The sequence below is a fragment of the Falco peregrinus genome, chromosome 2 (assembly GCF_023634155.1).
Source record: "Falco peregrinus isolate bFalPer1 chromosome 2, bFalPer1.pri, whole genome shotgun sequence".
NCBI lineage: Eukaryota > Metazoa > Chordata > Aves > Falconiformes > Falconidae > Falco > Falco peregrinus.
The window spans coordinates 110,687,384-110,703,521 of NC_073722.1; the positions used below are offsets into that span (position 1 = coordinate 110,687,384).

At 36.4% G+C, this 16,138-nt stretch overlaps 1 protein-coding gene across 4 annotated transcripts in view; it reads left to right on the plus strand.

The window, feature by feature from the left end:
* USP32 (ubiquitin specific peptidase 32) overlaps positions 1 to 16,138 on the plus strand; it is an 81,155-nt gene that overhangs the window by 12,188 nt on the left and 52,829 nt on the right. For all 4 annotated transcript variants that reach the window (XM_027781352.2, XM_055795583.1, XM_055795584.1 and 1 more), the window contains exon 2: positions 10,740 to 10,867. In XM_027781352.2, the coding sequence (XP_027637153.1) occupies positions 10,805 to 10,867 (63 nt within the window). In that variant the 5' untranslated portion in view covers positions 10,740 to 10,804. The remainder of the gene's footprint in view (positions 1 to 10,739; positions 10,868 to 16,138) is intronic.

Consider the following 16,138-nt stretch of genomic DNA (forward strand, 5'->3'; position numbering starts at 1 on the left):
TCTCTGATTCAGTTCTTGGTGGTCTACCAAACATGTAGTAGGGTCCCAGAACTAACCACATGTTAGTTTTTATTTTATTTCTTAACTGAATAAACTAGTGTCTCTATTTGTGATGCTTTTATTTTTCAGCCATTCCCAGATTGTGTAGTAAACTTGTTATCATGTGTTTATAACAGTGTAACAGAAGACAGAAGTATGTGACCGACCCTAAATTAGTTCACTTTGCATTGAGTTTGAGATTGTATTTTAGGCAGATGTATCCCCAAGAGTCGAGAATAGGAAAGCTTGAAATAGAGCCGTTTATTGGCCATCAGCTGTATGTATGTACATGTGTGTAATGTGCTTGTGCCAAAACACTTGACTTTTCTTCTAACTTTAGAGATTAAGATTTAGTAGTGTGTAAATATTATCTGAATCTTTTATTATTCTTTACTTGTATTTAAGTATTATGCTTAACCAAGTTGGTTCTTTTAACTGCCAAAGACTAATACTTGAGTAAATACTTGATCGGAACTGTATTGGCAGTTGCAAATTAGAACTCCTTGCCTTTTGTCCTCACCGAAAGCTACAGGAAACACTGCCTTCCTATGCAGAAGTTGCAGATAATGTTAAAATTTCAGGCTTAGACTGTTTTTTAATTAAAGAACAATTCATGGTATAGCTGCATTTGGTATCTTTGGCACTGTTTGGAGACAGGGTGTGAAATATTTGTTATATTCCAGTTTATTTTGTAGCAAGGTTCTTATGTGTTGTTTGCATTTACATAGTTGGCATGTGCCTTTGGCTTTCTTTTTAATAGGCTGTTTATTTCTTGGAGATTAGTTATATAACATAATTTCATTGTTATTTTTGTCTTAACAAGCATGGATGTCTAGCTGATTTTCATGGTGGTAATAAAGTGGAAGCAGCTTTTCTGAATTGTGACAGAAGCTGTTCTGCTCACCTGTGACAATACAAACTTTCAGTATATTTGCCAGGAAAACTGGTGATGGGACAGCTCAGAAGAGCAGAGTTTTGTTTCTAATCTAAGTCGGACTAAGTGTCCAGTCTAAGTACTGGGAAGATTGAAAGTGAAAGCCATCTTCCTATGAAATCATGTACAAACTACATAAACTACGAAGAAGCATCAGAAGAAAATAGTAGTGGAAAATGAAAGAAAAATGAGGAATGAAGAGGTTGGAAACTGGGCAGAGGGTGATGATTATGTTCAGGTGAAGGCAGGCATCCCAGACAGGGTTGCTTACTTTTAGGGTTTGCCTAATCCACAATTAATTTTTGTCCATGCTTCTGTCTTTTGGAGGGGAGTTCAGAGTTCTTGGTGCTGTTGCTGCAAGACAGCTTATGCTCTGTGTTTAAAACCACTTAAAACTTGCACCTCTGCCTCCTTTTGTCTTTTTATGTACTGGTTCCATGCCTGGCTGTGCTGGTCAGCTAGCTGAGCGTGTTTTCTCCAGGGTCAGCAATGATTTATTGAGAGTATCTAGAGCAGTGAGAGCACCTCATCTTGGAAGAAGTGGTAAGTACTCTGACTATGGCATCCTGTGATTAATCAGGGCCAGAAATCACTTTATTCAGTCACTGAGAATGAGCTTACTAGTTCTTTAATTGATAACAGTAATTGCTTTTGTCCCTAATATTGCAGTCTGTTGCACTTAAATTTGTGGTCGTACGCATGAAAAGTTATTTCAGTGATCCGCAGTTGTTTCTGAATTTTCAGGTTCTTTCAGGTTTCTTCTGTGGTTTGCAGGGTTGGACTGGTAAGCATATAAAACTAGGCTCCTTTAATTCTTGAGGATATAAAATATAGCCAATAAGATTTAAGTGCTCAGATGGTGGGAGGATTATTTCACTGTCGGGGCTATTATGTAGCAATTCCTATCCACGGTAGTCTATGGGGAGGGTTGTCACAGAACCTGTGCTGATTAGCTGTGCTTGAAGCAAACATAATCCAAAATAGCAATGTGACTATGTGCCCTGATGGAGATACCTTACAGATGGATAAAACAGGCTAGTAATGCTTAATGGCGTTCTTTTTGACGATGGTAACTGTGAGAAGTAAGCTCTTTGAAGATTAAAAGCGTCACATAAATGCTAAGTATTCATGTTACAGAAAATTGGCAAATCCTATTGTAATAACTAAATCTTCTTCTGCTCTTCGCACACAAGATGTTAAACCTTTGATATGCATTATGGTTAGGTCTAATAGAACCAAGAAAAGCTTTATCCCCAGGATGAGCCACTACTGCCAAAACCCAAAGAATAGGTAGGAGGAAAAAATACAACTGGATTGAATAATTTGATTTAAAAAAAAAAAAAAACGCCACCAAAACTTTTTTGCTGTTATCCTTAAATTCCTCTTACTAGTAAATGTAATGTTAAGACTGTTAAGTCTTTAGCAAGATGTGCTGTGTAATTTGAATGGTGCCAGTTTTGATGCTCTGGTTATGAAAGATTCCTTAAGGGTAGATTCATTTTTTTGTTAGGGGAGGCAGGATTTTTTTGTATGTGCTTTCCCCCAAAATATTCTCAAGTGGATTTCTTTTTGGCAGGGATGGGTGGGTGTGGAGGTTGTCTTTTTAGTCATAGCTGGTTCATTTATCTCAGTTGTATTTTGTAGCTTGTTCTTCCTATTTGGGGTTGTTCCCAAACATCCTTTATGTTCACTTGAACATTTTTACCTCTGAAGCTTTTTACTAATTGCTTTGGTTCTTGACATCTTCATAACCGCAGCCATTAAGTCACAATAAAGACTAATGAAAAAAGTAATAAAATTTCCATGTATAACTAGGATGGGGATTCCTGGGGGAAATATTGAGCAAGTGATTACAGGGAAGATAATTGTCTGGTTAGAGAATTATATGCCCTGTGAGTTTGATATTGAACCTGTAAAATTGTTGCTTAAAAGTCAAAATATTGGAATTATTAAAACCTGAGCTGGAAGTCAGGAAGAGCTTGAGGTAGGTGAATTTTGCTTGCTTTCTGAAGGGTGATCAAGCTGTCTGTTTTATTAGATTTCAGGTTTAGTTATTTTTAGTAAAGAATAAATGCAATGTTATGCTGATGGTTGCAAATTATTGCTTACTTTGTATACTTGAGAGCTGCAGGGCTGGTGGTTTTTTTGGGGGGGGTTCTGTTTTTGTTTTTCTTAAGGCACTGACATAGCAAGCTGTTTTTCATCCAGTAGTGACACTGGAAATCCAGATTTGTGTGTGTGTGCACGTGTGTCTATTGTGGGCATTTTGATGGTTACAATTCTGGGAAAAAGTACCAGCCCTACTGGATATATTGTAAGATACTTTAGTCAGATGAGCTCAATGTTTCTTGATCCTTCACCTTAACTGAACTTTTCATCCTCTCTGTTTTTTTTCTTCCTGCTTATGCAGTAATTTGTTTCCTGTTTTGATTTCCAGCGTTGCCACTACATTGTGATCTTCTGCCTTGATTTGCCTTTTTTTGGCTGGTCAACTGTAAGCTAGAATAATTTCTTTTCATGTAGCCAAATGAAATACTTTAGTTTCTTGAGATATAAAGATTTTATTAGCTTTTTGGTGCTGTTACTGCTACATGTACTAATGGAAGTGATGATTTGCACGTTACTTTTGTGATTCTGGTGTAAATCAAGCTTACCAAATCACTAATTTGTTTTCAGCAGTCACTACTTTCTCTAATAAGGTGAAAGGAAAGAAGACAGGTACATGGGTTGTTTCTGTGTCTAGTTTGTTATAGATTATGTTCATTGGCTGTTGGTTTATAGTAGCCATGGCAGATTAACTCCACCTACCCTAAGTTAAACTATTGGGATTCTGTCCTTTTTATTGATTAAAGCAGCTTCTCAGTGTAGTAGCTTATAGTACTTTTACAGAGTATCTTAGATCATTTATCAAACATCTGTCTGATGTAGGCTGGAACTTATATTCATTTTAGTGTTGAGACAATTAAGACATGGAGAGGTTAAGTGTCTCTTGCCTGAATGTCAGGCAGTATTAAAAGACTTCAAATGCTATGCTTTTATTCTTATTCTTTAGTCCAACAGACAACTGTATGCTTTTTGAAAGCTGCGTTTTGTATCTCATACTCTATCACCACAGCATTTTACATCATTGTGCTTAGATTTTGAAGGGCAGGGGAAGAAGCATTGTAAGGGAAGGTATTGTGGTGGCTTGTCTGACTTCCGTAATAAATAGTAAATGGGAATTTAAAACGCATATCCTGTGCGCTCTCTCATTGCACATGTCACAGACAAGGTATATAGTAGTTATGTTATATAAGCTGTAACAAATTCATTAAGCCTGACTAACCGCTTCTTCTAACCTTTAGACAAGCTCCCTTCAAAATGTGTATTTGTTTCTTGTAATGCTTAACATGCGCATGTAAACTGTTGCAGCTTAAGCAGCAGTGCTTGCTTGTAATATTTGATGTTGCTTCCCTTCAGTGCATCTGTAAATCTTTAAACTTCTTTGCAAGGGTGTTGGAAAGGAGCCATGTGCTGAAAGATGGGAAGGTAAGTTACTCTGTTCATTCTTGCTTTAGGTGCAAGCTAGTTACTTGTGCCAAGCAGAGACTGTGGTGCATGGCGCTTCTTGTGTTCTTGACCTCAGTGGTGTTCCTAATGTTGCATCATTAAAAAAAAAAAAAAAAAAGGCAGATTTTAACTACTTTCTTACAGTATTTAACTAAAACCTACTATTGAGGTAATTTGTACAAACCTTAGCTTAGATTCATGAGTCTCTAAGGAAGATTGCAATGTAGGTACTTTGATTACTGAGGAATTGGCTTTGATATAACCATTTTCTTCTATCTCTTTTCCCAAAGCAGGAAGTGAACAAACAAAAGTATCAATATTAGGTGTATTTAGTTATGTAGTCATATTTTTATGATGACTCATAATAAATTTCACTAGCAGTCTTGTAACATCCAAGTAACTTTTGCTGAGACAAGTATTTGCTTCCCAACTTGCTGAGTTTTGCACAGATGTTTGTTGCATAAAGTTGTCCTGTGCTTTTCAGTATGACCTTTGTCTTGAAGCGACAGAGGTTGTGCTGTACATTGAACCATACATTATTCACAATGTATTTTAAAACTTTCCAAGATAAAGACAAGAAGATGGGGGTGGGATTAGTGGTACAGGATGTGGGAAGAAAAGTTTCTCAAGTGAACAGAGAATGTAAAACTGTAAAACTTGCCAAAGCTCCACTCTGAGGGTTGATTTCCTCCAGTTTAGTTTAGTTAAACAGAACTTCAGGTACATCTGAAGTTAAAGTAAAACATTACAGAAGGGCTAGCAAAAAGAATAGTATCTGCTGCTTGAAGAGAAACATTGTGATATATCGCTTTATGTACACTATTTGGGCTATAGTTTTTATACAACAGGCTTTAAATTTGAGAGTAGTTGGTTAAGCACATGTAAATATTACAGAATTTGAGTACTAGACAGTAAATGCTTTAGATAATTAACCCTGGTTTTACACACCCCTCTTAGTTTTAAGAAGGAGGGCAGTAACTTCAGCTGTGTTCCCTGCCTTCCTTTTCAAGTGGAACATAGATACCCACATTCTGAACATTAGATACTAACATTAGGCTTCTACATAAATTTAATGTGTTTTTTCTGAGACAGATTCCCTGCAGCTGCCATTTGTATCAGTGACACAGGTGGTGAGGATCCCCTCAAGTCAGTTTTATATGGGTGGCAAAATAAGGTTTAAGTCTAGAGTTGGACACCTAGGTTTCAGATACAGTGTTATTCTAAAAGGAAAACTCCAGAATGACGTGGTGATAAATATGTGGAGTGAAAGCAGTGCAGAGAGGGTGATTTCCAGTACGGAACTGTTTTGGAAGGCCCTACACAAATCATTACCTGGACAGACGTGAATTTAAAAAAAATAGTAGAGTCATAAATCCATATAAACATCATTATGTTTAAGTAACACTATTAAACTAAAAAAAACCTCAGCAGTTGGATGAGCTGAAGGTTTGTTACAATTACTTTAAGTTGCAGTGACATTTTTAGCTGAGACTGCATGGTTTCACTTAAACTTTATTAAGAAAACTGGAGCTGGAATATTCCCTAGAGAGTTAGATGCAGCACTGATCTTCTGTTAAACTGTCTTTAACTTTATTGGAAACTGCCCAGCTAAGGCAGCGTTGAAGAGGTTTGTGTTGGTAAAGTTACCTTGACAGAATGACATAGCCTGTGACTTTTCCTTGTGTGGAAAAGACTGTTTGTTTCAGCAGTGGTTTTTGGAAGTGGGCAGATATATTTTTTAGAATTAGAATACAGTATCTGGCTATTGAAACTTGCTTTTATTATTTTGAATTGGAACCTTGCAATAAAAAGTAAGCTTCTATAGCCTTGAGGTGTAAAGAATTTGGGGCGCATTTCCAATTGCATTACGTTCTCTGCAATAATATTGAGGTTGTGCCACCTATTATTGGCAGGAGAAATGTGGAGATGGCTTTTGCTGTGTTGACTACCATAAACTTATTTTGGGAAGTCTTACGTGTTCTGTTTTTAACTCTCAGGTTATGAATGCACCATTGTATCTGATAGTGTAGTGTCTGTCTTAACTGTCTAGTGAGAGCAGCTTGTGAATGGACTTTTCTTAGGTGTTTGTAGACATCTGTCTCCTGAAGGTGTTTGGTAAGACAGTGCCTTTGGAAAAAGTTAATATACTTAATGAAGGAACTTAGGTCAGTGTAGGGAACAGGGTTGTTGACGTACATTTACATTTGAAGGTGGGATTAAAAATATCTCCATGGTCTGTGATACTTGCTGCATAGAACTTGTGGAACAGAGGGGGAAAAAAGGTTAATTGTGGGAATGTGAGTATTCTAATCTTTAGTATTATTATAGTAATAGATGTATTGCTTCTAGAAATGTTACTTGCATAATTTAAGACTCTAGTTTTATTTCCTCTCAACATGCCGTCATGTTATATCTCTGTGTTGAGTAATTGGTACTTTGGTGTTGGGATTTTGTATTGAAATGGTTTATTTGTCTTCCAGACTCACAGTAAACATTGATAGTATCTTTGATTTATACTCTGCTGATTTTAGTAGTACTTCCATGTGCCTGGATCTAAATGTATAATGAACTTACTTTTACAAAGCTTTGCAGATAATTTTAAATGGCCAGCATCAGTCATTTTAATGTGTGCTGAGGAAGGAATGGAAGTAATTACCTTTCCTGTAATTCCATGCTCTGTTTTGTAGTTTCTGCATGCAAACAATAATATTTAGTGGTCTCTAGCACTAATAACTTAATCTTGAAATGTAACGTGGATTAGCAGTATCAACTTATCATCTACTATTAAATGATAAATTGACAGTTCTTTTTGAAGGCCTTGGTAGTGTTGATTGACAAGCCTTCTTCCCAACCTTCTCCTCACCTTCAGTAGGAGTTCTGTCACTTCTGTGTTTCACGGTAGCTATGTATGTGTGGCAATTTCCTATTCTTGACCACTGCCTGAAGTACACACTTGGCAGTCGTGGGTGCTCTAGGAAGCAGTGATGACTGCTGCCTGCAGTGCTCTTGGGAGTACACGTTACTCCCAAGATGTAGTCGGTCAAAGTTTCATCGCTCTGCTTGTCTTCTTTACTCAATACAGTGAGACCTATTTGCTTAGAGGCCTTCTCTGTCCTGCAACACTGCAAAACAGCAACTCTACCAGGGTTAAATTAATTCACTGCTCTTTGTTGCGTCAGTTTAGCGCAAGAAATAACTGCTTTATGCAGTTCTGTCACCAGAAAGGTGGTTGCGTTTCAGTGACTCGGAGCATACGATGTTTCATGCACTTGGGAATGTAAGGTGCTACATAAAATATCTCTGGAGTACTAATACGGTCTGCGGTTAAGGTTGTCAGATTACAAATTACTTTTAATTTCTGTTAGCACAGGTAAATCTCAAAGGAAGGGCCAGTAGATTTTATGATTATGAAGGTACTTGACTGACTAAAATCACTTCATATTCTAGCCTATTACATATCACTTTTATTGGATAAATAAAATTTTCTATTAAAACAGTAATTGGAAGTTTTACGTGGCAATGGGCTGTTGTATTTTGTTTAATTAATCCTAGAAGAAACTTGCACACAAGTATAACTCAGCAAGATTGTACTTGTGTTCCTGTTGCGAAGTGCTTTTGCAGCAAGTCGGCTCAGCAGTGACAGCAGCTGGAAGGTAACGAGAGTTGTGCAAAACTGCTCTGCCCCGAAATTGCGGGGATTGCTGGTGCAGCACAGATACAGCACTGTGCCGATGTGCATCTGAGTTCACGCAGAGCCGCCTCTGTTGCTCTGCGCTATGATGTCATGCTGGGGAGAAGCTTTAAGGAATTGGATCAAGGAACACAAAATGAGTAGTTATAAATAAATGTTGGGGAAAAAAATAATTTTGCTCAAAATTTCTAGTGAAAATTATTTGGATTTTCTGTGCAGCCAGGAAACTAAACCTGGAAACGCCGGTAATGACGCAATGTTCTATTAAGTGGCTGTATATGTTGTGTATGTTTCAAGCTTCTTTTTACAGTAAGAAATAATCATGTTACTTGAAAGTCTATTATAATATGTGTAAAGCTTTAAGCATCTGGTTAGTTAATGCTTTGTTTGCATATAAACTTTTTTGCCAAATGACCACAAACCAGATTGGATTAATGGGTGAGTAGTTCAAAAAAATTAACAGAGGGGGAGAAAAAAACCTGGTTCGTAGAGTCTGGTTTTATTAAAATTGTGTGTGTGCGTGCACATGCATATAACAAAATAAATCAGCTTTCTTCAAAGAACTGTTGCTAGATTTTGTGTAGGGTCTAGGTTGTTGCTTTACCTTGCCAAAATAATGAAGCCAGAAGCTACCTCTTAGCAATCCCAAGCTTTTACTCTTCAAAGATGTGGTGGGGAGTTGTTCCTGTTGGCTGAAAAGTTGCTGTAGTTTCGTTGTACATAGGGGGTGTGGAGGAGACAAGGCGAAGCATCCCTCTGATTGAGAAGTTCTGTTAATTTCTTGCAAGGGTTTGGAGGAAATGCTGTGGCATGAAGGTTTGTTTCTTTGCAGAATCTTCATTTTTCTTCCTGTTTCTGTAATTCAAAATGTTGCTTCAGGTTGTAAATATTGTATCTGAGAGTCTGTTTCACCTTAGCTAGGGAAAATCTTGGAGGAAAACTTTGGTGTGCCGAACAGTGTTTGAGCATTCATTAGAGCATCCCATGTAAAGACACAAAGAAAGAAAATGACTCTGTGGACAGATGTTAATGTGAAATAGGGGAATTTAAACACCATATAAGCCAGGTAACAGTTATACCAACATTCTTCTGCCACATAATTAAAGTAAACTTGTTTTATTAAAACAAGCTATGTGATGAGAATATCTTGAGTCTGTCTTTGGCCAAATCCCTGCTAATTAATGGCACCAGTGCTGTGTGGCTCATACTTCAGGTTTGTTTCTTAGATCCTTTGATTTTATTTTTTTTCTGTTCAAAAATACCCAGAATCTGTAACAAAATTTTAAAAGAACCATAACCTGATTTCTGTTTTCAAACACAGTTGTTAAGTGAAGACATTAGTCTGTTTCAATGTTGACTAGGATTAAAATTAGGGACGAGTATTTCAGTGTGATTTACTTTTAAGGAGTAATTTTTTTTTTTGATGAATGAATTAATTGAAATGTAGAAGTTTTAAAGAGAGTGCTGGATTAAGCTCTCAAGTGTTCTGTTTTATTTTGGCTAACAAAAAGCTTGACAAGCTTTTGGCCATGTCAGCGTTGTTTCTGTCTAGCTTGTTATATCAGGGTAAGGAAAATGCCTTACTATAAATACAGTGAAACAGCTTTCATGTACAGCATCATTTCTTTTGGCTTCTAGGTGGTAAATAGGTCTTTCTGCACTATGTATTAACTTACATGGGATCCAGGTCATGGTGTGTTACTCTCTGCAACTTGATTTTTGACAAAGGACTTGTTTTGTTCAGTGAGATACTTCCCTTCTTAAACACTTTGTTAGAAAGTTGCTTTATGCTTGTAAAACCTGAAAGCAGTCTCTGCTTTTCAGGAAGCTCATGTGCAAGTATAAATGGGATGTCATGAAACTTTTCACATTTACAGATTGTGAACAAGTTTGAACAGATTTTAGCTGGCAAGAAGATTTTGACTGTGCAGGATAATCTTAGGTGAAGAAATACATGTAGTCCAAAGTTTAGCTGTAGTATTCCTGTCAAATTCATGCTTCGCTGTACTGTCTTATGAGCATGTAAGTGGTGATTAAATATATTTTCTTATATACAGAAAGGTAGACTGGTTGCTAGATGAAACTACTTGAAGCATGCTGCTGGAGCTGCTCTTAATAATATTCATCACTTTTGGCTACAGATCATTTCTCTGGCTTACACGCAATGTAAAATTGATCATAAAGCAAGCTTATTTTCCTTTTGTGTGACAATAATGGTGTTTAATTTAGAAAAAATTGTAATATGCTATTGTAGTCAGAAAACTTAGGCAGTGAACTGTTAAAATCATTGATGGTAACCTTAGGTCTACTTCACTTCCCTCTTTTGGGGAAGGTTCGATTATCAGATCTCATTTTGTAGTAGTCAGATTTTCCACTATTTAGGTGAAATCATGCATTTAATTTCTTCTTATCTTTTTATTGGGAAGGGAAATTAAGGCATATAGGATTTTGAGAGTCCTTAAGGTATTAGATTTCTATGTCATCTTTACTGATCAAATTTTTTTTTTCATTCTCCTCACTCAACAGTTACAGACATAGAGCTAAAGCGACTGAAAGATGCTTTCAAGAGAACTTGTGGACTCTCATATTATATGACTCAACAGTGCTTCATCAGGGAAGTTCTTGGTGATGGAGTCCCTCCAAAAGTTGCTGAGGTAATCTATAAACTTGCTGGTTTTCTGGGGAGGCATACGTGGTTGATAATGTACACCTATAGATGTGCACACACAAATATGGCTCTACAGATACATGATATGATTTAATTTCCCTTTTGCCTGCAATATCACAATGTACATTATCTATCTGAAGATAATATTCCAGACTTGGATCATGGGTTGTCAGTGATGTGTGCTTGACTGAGCTACTGATTCTGTCCCAACTAATAAGTGGCAGATGACTTTGAATAAACCTGAAGGTCCAGATGTAGATTTGGGGAGGTAAAATGGGAAATTTTAACACTCTATATAGCCATTATAATGGAGGATTTTATTTACTCTGGAGTTACACTTGCTGTTGGTTTCTCTGAGATTCCATTGGCTTTTACTTTGTTTTCTAAAGTGCATATTAATCTCTACAAGCTCTTAACAATAATTTCATGTATAATAAATGTATAAATGAACTGAAGAATACCCAGAATCAAAATATGCTACATGGATATAAATTCTGTATGCATATAGATATAAAAAAATAGTAGTAACATCCTGTACATATTAATGTTTGAAAGATTATTTTCTTTCATAGTGTTGCTTCTGTCTTGACAGAGAAATTAAATTATTGTTGGTAGAGAGGAAAAAGATTAGACAAACCTTTCAAATGATATCTTGCTCCATGTCATTTCTAATCACAGCTTCTATTTCTGGTGTCTTCAGTGTTATTGACCTCACAGGCAGCATAAAAGTCTTCCAGTATTGTTTAGATAATGTGAATAGTGAAGTGTGCATTGCTAAATGTTTTAACGCTGTGGTAGAATTACTTTTTTTCTAAGCTTAACCATTTATCCATTCTTTTGTCTGTTTTTTCTAAGTGTTGCCAAAGAGGGGGATATAGTTAACAGTTTGATTTTATTTTTTCCTTTTTAATGTGGGTATTCAAGCACTTAACAGGAAAAATTGCAATGTGTGTTAGTGCTATCTAATTAAAGTACATGATCTGCCCGTAGCTTAAAACAGGTCTTCAGTATTCATTTCTGTATGTGTCGTCTGGATGCTTTGACTGTTAGTAGCCCATAAAACGAAACAAAAAATGTATCCCAAACCATATACAGTTGGTTTGAAATAATATAATATGTTAAGAATTTTACTTTGTGAGTTAACTTGTACTTTTTTTTTATCCCTTTTATACCAGTCTTAAGGATCAAATTACTGATTTGCATGAAGTCAACTTTTGGTGACAAATAGAGACTCTGGGTTTTCAAACGTCTGCTGGCTACCTTCTGCTTAATTTTTTTAAAATCTCCCCTTAAAGACACGATTTTAGTGATGACTATCTCTTTTTACGCTCATTATAGTTATACTGCAGTTCTTGGTTTGCTGGTGGTGAAATAAAATTAATGGAAGAATTATAATTGCTTTTTGATGTCGATGTGCCCATTTTGATGACATCGCAGAATTCTGGTACAAATTACTGTGTACTTACACTATTCATATTTAGGCAATGCAGTAGTCATATCTATGAGCTTGAACACTGTAAATTCGGATTTGATCCTGCTCATACTGTTGAGAGATGTGTTTTAATTCCTGGCTTCAGGATGTGGAAAGGCAGGCAAAGTCATCAGGCAGCTTAAAGCCTTGCTCTGAGTTTTCAGCCTTTCAATCATTAAAACTGATCATTTTGAGCCTCAGATTGCTGGGCTGTCTTCTCTGCATTGTTTTGAATAATAGTTTTTCATATCTGAGTAGTGATAGGCCTTCAGGAATTCATTAAATTAAAAACACAGAGTTTTAAAGCAGGGACATAAACTAGAGAACTGAAGCCAGTGGAACTTTGGTCAAACAATTTGCATGATTGTCATGCACACAAAATATTTTTTAAATGTTCAGGACAGTAATGTTCTGAAAGGATCTCTTGGAAAAATGGAATTGAAGATATTAATAAAATGAAACTGAGATGTGCTGTCTTTGCGTTGTTTTAACTGCAGGAAAGCTGGTCTAGTGGAGAGATGTATGAACACGGGAATTACTTTTAAATCTAAGGAAATAATGCAATTACCGTATGCAGTTGTAGGCACCTTAATATAAAAAATATTGTCCACAGGAGGTGATAATATTTCAAGAAAGCATTTTTAGTAGCTTTGTATTTTAGACTGAGGAGGAGAGGAACGTTGAGAAAGGACCTCCTACCTTTGGCCTGTGCAGTCATTTCAATGACTAATTAGTTTTATACCTTTTATATGTACCTACATATATTATAATTGTGAGACAGCTTATACACAGCATTCTGTGATACTTACTAAGTAGTTAAATGTCAGTGCATCTTTTTCTCCAAATGTGACCTAATTGGTTAACAAGCAGCAGTCTAAGTAATGCAAAGAGAAGAGGGATGATGCTAGCACAGACACGAAGGACACATTGAAGAGGCTGCCAATAGAACAAGAACACAGGCTTCTCAAGGGCTGGGAGAGAAGAGGGGTCATAAGAATAAAATTAGGAAAGAATTCAGGACATTTTACATGCTGTAGAGAAAGGAGCCAAAATATAATGCCTTGAGCATCCTCTCCTACTCTTCCAGCAGGCTTACTTCTAGAGTGTATGGGCACAGGGCCAGGGATTTGGACCTCAAGGGAACAGTTTGTATAGACTGTTTTTAACAGAAGAGGAACCAGATTGTTATACCTTCAGTTATCCATGAAACACAACACATCAGACTGAAATTTTATTTAAAAAAAAAAAAAAAAGAAGATTGTGTACCATATTATTATACTAAATTGTACATGCGGAAATGAAAATTGCTATCATACTGTCTGGGTGTGGCTATTTTAAGTAAAGGTGTAACCATATTAAGTAATTTTGGACAATACAAAATTGCATCATAGTTTGATGGTGCATCTTATTAGAAGTTTTCCAAATAGCACATTAAGGTGAAAAACTGTGCAGCTCCTTCCTTAGAAATGCAAACTAATCTCCCTTATATACTGTGATATAACTATTCAGTGTTCATAAACTCTTCCCAAAGAATGATTAAGCAGCTAAATTCAAAGTAGTGCTAGATGCCTATGGCCGCAATTACATAACCTATGTTAAATACTAATACATTGGACATTATCCATAGAATTCCCTTTCTGTGTTTGTATCATGATCAGTCAATGTGTTATGTTCAAATAATGTATAAATGTAATATTTGGTATTCAGCTGGTGTCATAACTGAGATGTACAGAGTTCAACAGAAGCAAGTGGAAAAACTCAGAAATGGGTATGAGTTACAAATATGCTTTCAGATTGATGGAGAGAAGATACAGCTTTATTTGAGTTGGTTTATGAAATAGCTGTTAGAAAAGTCTCAAAGCATAGAAGGGCTAAATGTGAGTGGTGGAGAATAAAGGGTAAGGAAAAGTTACTATTTTATTAGAATTTATAGAAGAAAAACAGTGATTTCTCATTTGTTCAATTTGGTTTTTTTTGGTCTTGCAAGTCTTGTTAATCTGAAATGTAAGAATTCCCTTCTGTTTTGTGCTCTTCATGGGGTTTTTTTGATCAAAATTAGTTATATTAAGACTTCAACTATAATGGGTGGCAGAGATAACTGCATAGTTTTAAAAAAGTAATGATTCCAATGTAATATAAAGGTAAATTGCTTACATATGTGGTGTAGCCTTGAAGGCATCTTGTGAAATCAGAATGATTAGATGTAGAAAGTGTGGAATTCAGATCTCTGCCATGACATTGTCCATGAAGCATATACAATCATTGTGGCAAATAGAGCACAAATTTAGTTTTAATAATTTAGCCCTTGAAGCATTTGTAAATGTATTAAACTTCAGTAATAGAAGAGGATGATCTGAGCACCCTATGGGAAGTTAATGTATTTAGGTAGCACTGTGTCTTACAGTGGAATGAAACTGCAGGTTCTACATAATTTTTCTGCAGAATTAGATCATTCTGTATTATCGGCCTCATTTACGTTTACTTGCCTTCAGACTTCTTTTAATACTCTTAAGTGGATAGCAATGAAAAGTGATAGCTTGATGGGTGGACAAGGAAGGGATTTATGGAAGGTAACATACAGAGAACTATATTGAGGTAAGTGTCTTCGGGGAATCTGCTTCAGTGTTATGTCTGGTAATTGTGATAGAGAGGTGAACAAAATTTTAGAATTTTTTACTACTTTGCTGCTTGATGCTTCTTCGGAGGTTGTCTAGAACGCCTTCTGCAAATGAATTCTGCTAGTCTGCTTCCTATTGCTGGAAAGGCACCTTGTTATACCCAAAACATAAAAGGCAGTTGCAAATTAATGTAGTTAGTCTGTGTTAGGTATTTCCTTCTCTTCTTTTTGCCACTACAGCACTGGATGGCTTAGTCAGATCTATCCTCTGCCCTTGCCAGGCCCACTGCTGGTTTTATTTGGTCACTCCCAGTCCTGGCTTAATTTTCACTTGAGGTGGAAGCCACACCTGAGATACCAAGAGCAGTGACTCATTCCCGTGGCTCTGGTATTCAGCTTTCTTCATCTTCCCTTCACTTGTGCTTGAGGATTCTGGCTGTTGCACTGTGATTGCTGTTACTGGAGGGCAAAGAGGGGGATAGAAAGAGGGATTTTAGTTGCAGTAACTTTCTTCTTGTTTCACTTAACCTTGTGAACCTCTTGTTGAATCCCAGCTCGTTTCAGCTGAGGAACTTGAGGAAACACAGATCTGTCTGACCTTTGTCACTGGACATTTCTGAAGCTCTTTTTTGAGCCCTACAACATTATACTGAAGAGATTCAAAGGAGTCATATGCCAGCCTCTGCAGATGTGGAAGTTATTAGGCATATAATATATTTGTTGGGAATTTTCAGCTGATTTCTTCTGCCTTTTTTTAATAGGAAAAACTACAGATTCAGAGCTGCCTAGTGACTTTATTGCACCCGCTTACAGAGGTTTCCTCTAACTGCTGTCAGTTTGTTTCCATCTTTACTCAGATCTGTCTCTGAAAAGTGTCAGATTACTGTCAGTTTGTGATTTACGAGTAATTTAGTATGAAACATTATTGAAAGTGATTAAACTGCTAAGGAAGATAAATTTTCATTTTTAATAACAAATAGTGGTCAGCAGATGATCTCAAAAGCTGTTCTTTCTAACAGTGCAGTAAGATTTTGCTTTCTCTTATGTCTTTTTCCAGTGTTCAGCTATTTGTTTTAAGGTAAATAAACCTTTTTGGCAACAAATTTTGCTACATGTTTCTTTATCGGTATAAAAGACGCAGATTCTTTTGAAGTGCTTTACTGATTTTT